At 46.0% G+C, this 12,402-nt stretch overlaps 1 protein-coding gene across 2 annotated transcripts in view; it reads right to left on the reverse strand.

The window, feature by feature from the left end:
* SRGAP3 (SLIT-ROBO Rho GTPase activating protein 3) overlaps positions 1-12,402 on the reverse strand; it is a 229,785-nt gene that overhangs the window by 38,060 nt on the left and 179,323 nt on the right. The window contains exons 12-14 of one of the 2 annotated variants that reach the window (XM_063114225.1): positions 4,252-4,282; positions 3,109-3,169; positions 1,509-1,586 (exon numbers count right to left, since the gene is read on the reverse strand). In XM_063114225.1, coding sequence (XP_062970295.1) covers positions 1,509-1,586; positions 3,109-3,169; positions 4,252-4,282 — 170 coding nt within the window. Of the gene's footprint in view, positions 1-1,508; positions 1,587-3,108; positions 3,170-4,251; positions 4,283-8,453; positions 8,557-12,402 lie in introns of both variants that reach the window. The other variant, XM_063114223.1, reaches the window with a different exon arrangement.

Consider the following 12,402-nt stretch of genomic DNA (forward strand, 5'->3'; position numbering starts at 1 on the left):
TCCCCTGATTCCTAGGAGGCCACTGAGCACCACATCCAGCCAAATCTTGCTCTCTGCACCTGGTTCCAAGCCAGTGTTCACAGGGCCACAGAGGGTCTGTGCCTGGGGGCTGCAGAATGCTTCTTCCACTCTGGAGCTAGTAGACCTTAAGATGGAACTGAGAGGACCAGAGGTAGAGAATTTGCTCAGGAGGCAGCTCCTCCAGGGGAAGTGAGGTTGTAAGTAGGGAGAATTCTATGGGTGAAACCCCAGGGAGAGGCCCACTCAGAGCACAGCCAACAGGGATAAACTGTACACCTCCCAAGGCTGTTAGACACTTACATAAAAGAAAGTGCTTTCTGGCCCACTGGGATGTGATATACTGCTAGTAAATGGGCTTGGGATTGGGGTACTGGGATTGGTTCCCCAGTATCTGAACCACTCAGAGAATAAGGCAGTAAACCAGAGTTGAGAAAGGATAGACTATGGAGATATTCCCTTTCCCAAATGTGAGAAAACTGCAGGCAGAGTTATTGCTTGGAATACCTATATACTAACTCTTCTTTCCTCCCCTGGGATGAAGATGTGGACTTGCTAATACTAGGCTTTATTCTAGAACCAAGGAGAATGACATTTGAAAATATGTATTTGAATAAAAATGCATGGATTTTCCATTCCACTACAGTAGTGAGATAAGCACTGAGTACACAAGGGTTCTTCAAAAAGTTCATAGAAAAATAGAATTAAAAGATAATACAAATCTTTCCATGAACTTTTTGAAGTACCCCTGTACAAAGGCAGAGGTATAAGAAGACTTGAGTTTTTCCTGACCCAGTGAGTCCTCACTTTGCATGGACACTGTCAACGGGCCATCTGTCTCCATCAGGGGTTCTAAGGCCAAGGGAGGTTATACAAAATCAATCACATGTCCTGTTCTGGTGGCCACCTCACTTTTAATAAGCTCTTATGCCCTTCCTTGGTTAATCAAAGTGGGAACTAGGTAATCTCTTCAGAGGTGGGGGAGTACACGGTCTCTTCCCAAAGTGTGGCTTGCCAAAAACACTGCATAAAAAACTTAAGAATTAGAGTACACTAAAAGCCACTCAGTGTTATCTGTGTCCTTACAACTTTTCTAAAATGCAGCATCATTTACAGACTCACATAAATATTCCAGAGTTCTTCATAAGGCCCTCTTAGCAACCACTGTACAGTCCACTGGAGAAAGTCACCCATAAGCAGCAGCAGTAGTAGCAGGGAACTATTTCGGTGAAATATTTAACAGTTAGCTCTTTGGAGTGGAACAAAAAGATCTCAGTGTTTGCCAATTTCCGGGGTGTAAACACCAGCCATGGCTGATTTCAAGCTGCCAGGGTGGAGTCACTAAACGTGAAGTTAGGAGGAGGTGAGTACAGTCAGCTCCTGCAAACCTGTGCAAGCTGGCTCCTGCACACTGCTGGCTCTAAGAGACATGTTAACACCCACCCTGGCTTCCCCTGGCCACAAGCTTGAGATGGCCACTGTGCACCCACCTCTCTCAAAGGAATTTTTGATGTCATTGACTTCGACCTGAGATCCTGGCACTCTGAAGATCCCCTGCTGCTGGAGTCCTAAAAAAGAAACAAACAAAAAAAAGAAAATGGTAAATGCCATGAGACCTTGAGCTCATCAGACCACTGGGAATATCAGTGACTTTCCCCATTGTATGTCTTTCTCCCCCGTCCTTTATTACAGTCATTCCTAATGAAGGTCTCCTGGAAGATGCCCAGCAATGGCCTTTGCAATGTGGTACAGCTGGCCAAAAATACTCAGACACATCCTGTATCATATGTCTGTGATCTCCTTAAAGGAAAAGGCCACAAGAAGTTCATATCAACACTATTCACTCCCCCTACAGACATCTTCCTTCAAGAAAAACTAGACTCTAGAGTGCATTCTGGCCTGGGAATCAAGGAGTTTGGGTGAGATTAAGTAATTAAAGAAAAACAATCTCATTTTTTTACAAGGCCATACAAAGAGGAGACCACAACAGTAACGACGTAACTGCAACCCATACAATTGAAGGAATTAAAGGGCTCGCCTAATCTCAAATGGGAATGAATGGGGGAGGCTGTGATCCTTTCCCTGTCTCAGTTCTTCTATATAAAGCAATTCCCTACATTATAATCTAGGAAGTGTTTAACAGGCAGGCTTTAGTCAAAGTTTGGGTCGTGCGTGGTATGTGCTCAGTAAATGCTTGTTCATCTCTTTAGTTAAACAGTGTTGAAATTCTTCCACCCGAGACTCTGATCCCATCCTCCTGGCTCATGACCACCCAACCTCACTGACCTCCTTCCCCTCTGAGACCTTTCCACTTGCCCCGCTCCTTTCTCTCCACCTGGGCTGCGTGGCTGGCCTCTTCTACTCACTTGGGACTTAGTTCAAATATCACCCCCTCGGAAAGGTCTCTCTCACCACCTTAGCCATAGCAGTTCCCCATCCCTTTTTAATTAGTTTCTCTATCCCCTTTTAATCAGTTTCATGGCATTATCACTACCTGAAATGATATTTATTTTTCTGCTTATTTTCTATTTCCTTTTTAATTGGAAATGTCAGCTACCCAGGGCAGGTGTCGTACCTGTCTTGCTCATGCCTGTATTTCCATTGTCCAAAATAGTGCCTGTTATGCACCCAGTGTGTGTGTATATATATATATATATACACATATATTTGGAGGAATGAGTAAGTGGATAAGCACAAGTTATGTTCTGGTGACACCATGGTTAACAAATCCCAGATGCTATTTACTTCCTGGAGCTTAACAATCTGATAGTATTAACTGATGTTCAAAGCACAGAGCTCTGGGGTTGAGTGGGAGTGAGGAAGGAACTGAAATGGTTCTCCTGTCCCTGCCCTCCCTGCTCCTCAGTTTTCCTAGGTCCTAAGTCCTCTCACTACTACATGCCACCCCCTGGCACACATGGCTCAAGAGATAGCACTCAGAACATAGCAGCTGTTCCTGGAGCACTTTCTCCCTCGGAAGCACAGCAGTGACAGGAAGCCTTCCAAGATGAATTAGAATCTCATTTCCTATCAGAACAGCTAGTTTCTGTTCTGCAGAGAACTGAAAACACGACCCAAGATTGAGCTTACCATATAAATTGATGTATCGGATGCAGCTCTCCACTACAAGGGGTATAGCTTGTCCTGAATCCTTAAGAAAAAAAAAATGTGAGTTTTATTGGGCTAGGAAACCACCACAGGAAAAAGACATTGCAAACACAGATTATAAACTCAAGCCAGAATATTAGTACCATGAGATTAGTAGGAAAACAAGCAAGGAACTGCTAATCCTAAAGTCTCCACGGACAGTTACAACAGAAAGTCTAGAGTTATGTGCAGGAAAAGGCATAGATAGCTATGATAATTTAAAGAAATGCTCTGTCTTCTTACCCAGCTGTCAAGGAATCTGGGCTGAAGAGGCTTGACAGGCACATGTGGGGTAAGGGAGAGGGGACCCACCGCGTGGAGGGGCTGGAGTCTGCCTCCTGTTTCACTTTGCCCCAACTCAAAACTGTTCTCCCAGTGCTCAGGCATGAAAAGGCAGGATCAAGGCACGTCCTACTACCGCAGTACCTGATGCCAGAATTAAGGACATGCCGTGGGGGAGCAAAGGCTGGCCCGAGGGGCCCTCTTGAACTAAGTGGAAAGACTAGTCTAAGAAAGGAAGACTAGTCCTAAACACTCAGGTGCATACCTTAATGGTAAGCAGGGAAAAGTTCTAGGTGCAGCTAACGGCAGCCACTGGCCACCTAGTGGCCAACCTTAGTCAAAAAGGCTGAATAAGATGCGATTGTAAACATATGCACCCAGGCTGTGAACGTATTTCAATCACATCTTCCTGGACTGGTGGATAGCCTCACATGGCTGGGAAAGGATCAGTTTTCTTTTGGATTCCATGATTGGTTGATCTATTATTTCAGGTTACTTAAAGAGCATCATTTAAAAAAAAAAAACTTTCTTAAAAAGGGGCCAAATTAAATTGCTAGCCTCCTCAGAAGGCGAGGAAATGAGGAGGCATGTGTAATATGCTGCTGTAAGACAGCATGGATTTGGATGTGTTCTTGGCTCCTCCACGCGCCCCCTGAGAATTCTTTCCTTGATTAACCATGGTCAGGGAGAGGACAGGAATATGGACCCATTGGCAACAGGCAAGGTGGGGGTCTGTTCTGGAAGTCAGTACTAAAGACAGGTTCCATCCAGTGGCATGGGGCTACGGGCCTTTCTAGTAAATACCTGGTTCCTGGTTCGAGCATTTCTTCTTCCTCTGATAACAAAAAATAAACAGGCAGCAGAGCAGGAGAAAAAGAAAAGATTATGCAGGAATAAGATCAGTTAGAGTAAGCAGATCCTTCAGAGTCCATGAACGCCGGAATGCAATGGCAGCCAGCAAAGGTCCTGGGGAGTCTGCCACATAGCCTGCCCATGGGGAGGGCCACCCAAGCCTCAGGGCCTTGTAGGACGTCTAGAAGCTGTCCCCAGCCAGGCTGCCTTAGCTTCCCTACCAAGATACAAGTTGACATCAGGGCTTCTTTCAGTCCTTGTCCAGGTGCAGAGACTGTGTGTACTGATCCCATTCCCATCCCCATTTCTAACTTCTCAACAAAAGGGACTGTTTATTCACCAATGGGCAAGGACCTACCTAAGACCCCATAGGGTAAGCCCAGCTGCCCAACAGGAGAGAAATGCACCTTCACGTCTACTGTAACAGTGCCCCTGGAATTCAGCTCAGGAGCTCATTCTTGGTAAAAAGTTTGGGTTTCCCGAGATCATGTTTATCAGGTGCCCTTTGGATGGGGTCCAACAGGATTCCACCTGATTTCAAATTCCAAACAGCTTCCCATGTTTTCCTACCAAACACCCTGGGTAGGTTTACCTGAGGGTCTACCTGGCTTTGCTCTCTTTCCTGCCCTCCTGACCTTCACACTGGCCCTGAGAACACCTCTGGGAACATACAAGCTGGGAAGGCTGGAGAAGGGAGGCAAGTAGAGTCAGAACACCTCATGAACCAGAAGGAGGAACCGAGGCTTCTGCTTTCACTGAAAGCCACTGAAGATGCCTGTTTTCAGGGCAGCACCATCTGTTCTTTCTTGCCATGCATACAGTGGGTCAGGCTCTGGGCTGGGTGCTGTGTCTCCTCCAGGCCCCCCATGGAGGCTGAGCTGAGAAGCTGGAGGATGTGTGCCTTCTAGCTGGTGTCACCTGTGCAGTCCCCAGCTTCTCAACAACTGAAATTCTCTGCTGACTGACAGGCTGGCTACACCTGCCTGAATCCTAGAGCTGAGCAAACAGTCCGGCCAAATGGGCACTATGAGCAATATCCTAAAATTCATAACAATAACAGGTGATGCTTACATAGCGCTTACTATGTGCCAGCCAGCGCTCTGGAGTCATGACATATGTGATCGCATTTAATCCTCACCACAAACTCATGAGGTAGATCTTTATTCTAATTTTAGAGAAACAGGATGAGGACTCTTCCCCCACCCCAGAGGCAGACCTCCTGGGCTTCAAAATGGACTCATAATAAAAGTGAGATCTCCTTCTGCTGGAGAGGGGAGAAAACATCCAGGATTTTGGAAGGGGATGATCCAGGTAGGTCCTAGAAATTTATAAATCTAACTCTAACAATGTGTATCCATTATTATTAACTTGGGGATACTTCCTGTCCCTCTAAACCATCATAACCAGAAAGTCCCACGATGTTATTTTATTGAAAAACTTCTCACAGGTATGATCTTTCAAAGCTGTGGACTCTCAGTTCAATGTTCTTTCAGATAACATGTGAATTATAATAAAAAAAATAAGTTCTGTTCTCAATAGTTGAAGAATTAAATATTATAAAATTAAATGTTATACTGCCCTTTCATTCTCTGAAAGTTAACAATCCTTGAGAGTACAATCATGCTGTAGGCAGCTTTGACCACCCAGCTCACAGTAGGTACGCAGTACAAGCATGTTGAACTGCACCAACAGTATGTGACACCAGCACAGTGTGGCTATAAAGAAATGCAACTGTGTTTAACAAACATACCTTCTCCCCAGTCAAATGAGTGTTATCCCCGTGCTTGTCCCCTTAGGAGACTGGGCACTTATTCCAGCACGCTGCCACCACCAGGTGCTCTGGGTCTCTCTGTCTTTGGGGGGTCTTTTCAGAGCCAATTAAATCAGCCCCTCCTCCCCCACCGCATATTCCTCTTGCCATTTTGTACCTCCAATGGCATTGCAAAGCTGAGCTGTGAATGGAGCTTTTTATTCCAAAGACCAAGGTGTCCATTCTAACACAAAGTCTGGGCACCACCGAAGAAGGCCATCCTGCAGGCTCTAGGAAGATGGACTGAGCAGTTGCGGCAATGGCCATATACTTAGAGTAAGAAGGTGGCTTCCCTCAGAGACTGCCTCAAAGGGGCAAACTCTCGTGTGGTTGAATAGTTACTGATGTATCGGTCAGGAGGAATAAAGTCAGATTACTTTACAGTCACACATTATATGTAGGACCTCTCTAGTAAGAGAATATTTAATTCAACAGAGCAGCAAATTTTCAAATACTGTCAGATAAGAGTTAATTCCTTCCAAGCATCCTGACTGGCCACCCATTTTGAAAGACCTGAGCAAATTAGGGAGGGTATCCCTGTCTCTGAGCCTTCCTTCCTTCTGTCCCCCTTCAAAGGATTCCTTCTGTCCTCTCCCTCTGCTCTTTATTCCTGCTCTTCTTTCCAAGCCCCTAAAGAAGCCTCCTGGGCTGTAGCTCATGGCTCTTCCTGCTCTCGACTCTCACAAAACTTGTTTCTTTGGGGACAATTCACAAGGGCTCACCGTGAGTACCCTTACCCTTCTGCTTCCTGTGTTTCAAACTTTCCAAGCTCCACTTGAAGCTCCAAGCTCCACTCTCTAAGCTCCCTGAGGACAGGGAGAGTAACTAGTCCCCTCTCAGCCATGGAGAGTGGCCCTTACAGGGCTGAGGGTGAACTGACAAGAAAGTCTTGGAGGTGACAGCAGGGAGGATGAAGAGGGGCTCCTTGGGCACAGCTCATCCTCTCATGATGGTGAGCCACTCCCTCTGGGTCACCTCCATGTAGTTCCTGAGGCACCCAGCCGGACCCCTCCTTTGGGGCATCTTCTATGCTCTAGTCCCCTTGAGGATCCTAAAGCAGCCCTTGCTTTTCCATGCCCCTTGGCAATCCCAATTTGGGGCCTCCGTCTCCACTTTCCCTTTCTTCCTCTCTCCCTTCCTCTCCCTTCCCCAGAACTCAGTCCACAGGCAGAGACAGTTCTGGGACCCGGCTGGTGCTGCCCACCCCCTCCCTCACCTGAGGCCAGCCCCGTATCCAGTCCCTCCCTGTCCTGCAAGTCCTATGCTACACCCCGTCTGAAGACAGGGGAGAGAGAGCTGGAGCAGGGGCTGCCTCCACAACTCCAGAATCATCGGCAAAGCCCAAGAGCCTTTCCTTTTGACACCAGTCTTCTTTCTGCAGAAAGTGTCTTCACTGGATGGTGGTGGGCTCTCAACTGGCAGGGACTTCCCCCCCGCCCCTAAGTAGTGCTAAGAATGCTCCTCCGCTTCCTGCACCTGCTGCTCCCTGCCACCCCTGACCACCTTGATTTGCCTCGAGCCGTTATGTCTGGGATGGCTTGACTTTGTACCCCTTACGTCAAAGAAAAAAGAAAAGGCAAACTCATCTAGCTGAAATGCTTTAATTTTAGTTTAAGGTGTAAAGGGTCAACCTGGAATTCTAAAGGGACTACTGCAACTCTTCCTGCTTCTCCTGATCCACCTGACAAGAAGCAAGACTATGTGGGAGGATTTCCTCTCACAAAAATTGTTTGTGTTTCCTTTGCTGGTATATCGTCAACTAAAAAAAAAAATCACTCGTATAAAAACCCACTGTTACCTGCAAGGATGTGTGTGTGTGTGTGTGTGTGTGTGTGTGTGTGTGTGTGTGTGTGTGTGTGTGTGTGTGTGTGTGTGTGTGTGTGTGTGTGTGTGTGTGTGTGTGTTTGTCTGTCTGTGTCACTTTCCATCAGTCTCCTGGGAGACGTGGGTGTGAATGAGGTAAGGGGGTCTCTCTCACTGTCCCTCAGGCACTGGGACTGCGTTCCCGAAGCAGTACAGCGTGGCTGGTGGGGACCACTGTGCTTGCCATTTTGACCCCATTTGGACATCACTGGGTTTCCTCATGACCTCATCCTTCCCCCTAGGGGTGAGAATCATGGGTGGCACTTAGCAGCGACTGGTCAGAGGCAAAACAGCTCTGACTAAAAGTCCTCGCTAAAGCCAAGAGCAGCTGCAGTGAAGAACTAGCTCAACAGGGCCTGGCCGAGGGGACAGGTGGTAAGTTCTGGTAGGAACAGGGCTGCCAGCTGGAGGGGAGGAGAGTGGAGAGAGGCTGCCATTACATTGGGCGCATTCGCGGACTCCATGGCTCCCCAGCAAGTACCTTAATGAACGCTTCCATACTGCCGTTAAAGAGTTTATGGCTATACACTGAGAGAGGCCTAGGTCTCCTCATTTTCTGTGGTTTAGGGGGAAGACAAGGGGGCCTAGGGGAAAACGGAACAAAAGAAATCAAGAAAGCAACCAACATAAACACACAACTGGGAAAGACACTCTTAAAACCCACGACTGGAGGAGAACACGAGATGCAAGTGGAAGCCCTGGCCCCCAACGTTGGTTTCATTGTCCCTCTGAAGGCCTCTGGATGTTTTAGGGATCTCAATTTACCCACAATGCCAAGCAGGAGGAACTCTCATATAGCAAAAATGCACTCTAAATCATAGGGCAGAAAATAGTATGTGTCCAAGAAACCATTGAAACTCTGATCAGAGGCTATCATCCTGCAAAGCTGACCAGACGGAAGGGGGGTCAGGGGAGAGAGATGTAATCGGTAGCCCAAGAAAGCAAGAGACTTTCAAAAATGATTGGGAGGGTTCGTTTTCATTATTTAGGCTTATATTCATCACCAAGTCTCAACTCCCGATGTACCAGGGCACTCTGCCTACCGCCCTCTGGCATTTCAAATGCACTCAACTAATCTTTATTTCATTGATCTAAGATGCAGGCAGTGATTCTTCTCATTTCAGAGATGAAGAAACTGATGCCAGCAGGGAGGCTGCAGCTTCTTTGGGGTCCCTGGGTGACCCAGGAACATGATAGTATCTTATTCTTTACTCAAGTACACTTTCAATTAAAGCACTTTCAAATCCATTATCACACTGAACGTCACCTCAGCCTTGTATGTATGACCCCATTTTACAGAGGCAGAAACTGAGGCCTAGAGAGGAGAACTGACAGAGCTGGCCCCAATCCCAGGCCTCTTTGGCTCCAAGTCCAGGGTTTTTCCTACCAGGCCACAGTCACAGAGCCTTAGGGCACTTTTTCATTTCAGCTAAGGACTCATCTACCCCATTAACCTTTGCCATGGGGTCAGGATGAAAGTGTCTTGCTTTACTTTAGGAACTCCATTCCCTGTGCTCCTCTCTTGGCCAAAAGGAGAGGAAACCACACACAATTCACCAGGAACAGGGAGACAGCCACAGACACTGGACCCGTTTCCAGAACTGCTCACCATGCATATTCCTGTGCTGGCTAATATTTGCTCATTTCACTGGCCACACCGGCCTAACTCAGTGCTGACAGCCTTCTGGAGCAAAGGGCTTTCTGAGGTTAGGAGGAGGGTCCCTAACCAAGAGAGGCATTTTCAAATGCCTTGTTTACAAATTGGGGGAGCAATGAGTGGGGACTCAGCACAGATAATGCCCTCACACGACAAGCAAAGATCTGGTGGTACCCCAAGTCTTGATGGATTTCTGTGAATCAGCAAGAAATCTCATAGACCATATAGGAAAATCAAGATAAATAAGGTTCATGCTGCCTCTGCTTTCTGGACTTGTCGCATCAGTCTCCTTCAGTAACCCAACCACCTAGGGAACTCTAACCAACTTCTCCCAGGTGTTTGAGGAATAAGCAAATGCTGCTAGCTCCAGGACATGCATGGGCAAGACTCAGGTGAATCCAAATATCATGCCATCTAAACAATGGAACCAAAATAACAGCACAGACCAAAATTTTGAAAAACAGAAACAAAAACAAAAAAAACAGGCAAGATTATTTCGAGCCCATCTTGGATCTATGTCAATTTGGTTAGCTAAGTCCATGTCATTTCTTTTTCAAAAATTACTTACTTTTTGGGTTGTGTATATGTGGGGGGTGGGATTTCTCACAATGAATTCACTTTTGAATTTCCAAATGCAAAAGCCAAAAAAGAATGCCAAAAATGTGACACAAGGCCATATGTGTTAAATTCTGGGATTAGGAATAACTTGGGGATAGCAACACTGTTACCTTGTTTTCACAGTGTTCGGAGTTTGTGTTTTTGAATGTTCTCAGATTATTTCCTTATCTCACACTGTATGATAACCTCACAACAACCCTGTGAGGTAGGCAAGAATTATTAAACCCACTTTACACAGAGAGCAAATGAGCCTAGAGAGATGAAGAAACTTGCTCAAGGCCACACAAATAAAATGTGATTGAGGGAGGCAGAATTCAGCTCTTCCTGCTATAGGCTCAAGTGTTAGTGTGAGAAAGTGATTTTATCATAGAACACCAAGCAGTAGCATTAAATTATCTATTAAACTCCCACGTCCAGCAAGAGTGGAGACTCTTAATGCAGGTGTTGGACATCCAATATCAAAAAATCAAGGATGCCCAACTGGAGGGTTTCCTTAAAAGAAGATCTAAGGGTTTTTGTTTTTTCTTTAAATTTTACAAAGTAGAATAAAGGGAGAATGGGATGTTTTCCCATTTTTCCTGCCCAATCCAGAAAGCAAAGAACTGTTTGAATCCCATCAGGATTTCTTTTTTTGTGTGCGGTGCTCTGTGCAATGACTGGAATCTCTGACAAGGAAACGTAGCTATCCCAACTTTGCACAATATCAGATCTATATCGACTTACTGAAGTGCTGGGTGGGGCACAAAGTGGGGAGCAGGGGGGCAGCTCAGCCAAGGAAAGTGGGGCAGCCTAAGCCTTCCATCTCTTCTGCTGCTCAGGTGCAGAGCAAAAAGGAAAGAAAGAGAAAGAGAGGCAGGGAACACAGAGACAGCCACAGAGAGGAAGAAAGAGAAACCAGAGACCAATGTCCCCTTTCTGCCTTTCAACCAAAGTGAAAATTAACATACGTTAGCAACACACGAATTGGTCTCAAAATTATTCTCTGACTAAAAGGACGTGATAAAAAATTTTCCCTAGACAACCGAATAGACATGGATGTCAACATCAAAAACGGTGGCAATATCGTAAATCAATGGCATCAGACTCTTGGAGGCTGTGCATGGGTGTGTACCACGTTACATCCTTTTGGACAATTCAGATCACGGGGAAATGTCAACCTGGGTTAGGGAAGCCAGACTTTTGCCTGAATCACAGTAATCAAACATTACTTTTGTATCTTGCTTGCCATTTACAATACACTTTTTATTATCACACCTGGCCAGCCTAAATTACAGAGTTAATATGAATTTGGGTTATTTGAAGGTAAGGTACTTAACTGTGAGAAAAACACAACATGTTACAGCCCATATGCTAAAACTGGTCCATCTGTATAAGGTCAACAGCAACTTGGGTGAGGAAACCTGCTTAAATGATCATCCAAAATGACAACGACCATGTGCAGGAATCTATGGAAGATACGGAGAACCATAATACAGGGACATCACACCCAGGGCCTTTAAGAATAATATTAAATTCACTTCCAAGCTGGCCATGAGTTCCACAAGTTAAATCATTATTTTGGAGGTAAGGGGAGACTTTTAGTTTTCTAATAAAGTTACATTTGACCTTGGCCAAGGGCCTGAGTGCATAGGGCTAGGTCTGTAGTTTAGTGCAGGGTATCTAAGTGGGAGGTCTGGTCATCTTAGCTTGGATTTCTCAGGCTCTAGGTCAAGGAGGGTGTGGAATATAACACCTCAGAGGGCTTCATTTAAAACAAAAAACAAACCCTCAACTTTCCCAAGGGAGGACCCTGAAACCTAGCCAAAGGTTTGATCTTCTCTCCTGCAATCTGCTTGAACACTCTTCTGCATGAATTCTAGGAATTGGGAAGAAGTGAGGGACAGCTCAATTTGTCCCCCATCTGCTTCACTATTTGCAGGCTTTGGTATAAAATATGACTTTTGTTGTTTGGGGACTATGACAATATCCACTTGCCAGAAAAAAAAAGGCTTGTTTCTAGAAGGTTCTTCGAAAGTGACCCTGCACAGCTGCTGCCCCACGCGCTGAAAGGGCCTCATCTGGTATGAATCATCCTGATGTTCCCAAACTGCCTGGGCCCGGAGGAACAGCTGCACTGTCTGAACTTCTGGAGAGCCCTCGGTCTTCCGGTCCCAGG

This window comes from Cynocephalus volans, chromosome 11 (assembly GCF_027409185.1).
Source record: "Cynocephalus volans isolate mCynVol1 chromosome 11, mCynVol1.pri, whole genome shotgun sequence".
NCBI classification, from domain to species: domain Eukaryota; kingdom Metazoa; phylum Chordata; class Mammalia; order Dermoptera; family Cynocephalidae; genus Cynocephalus; species Cynocephalus volans.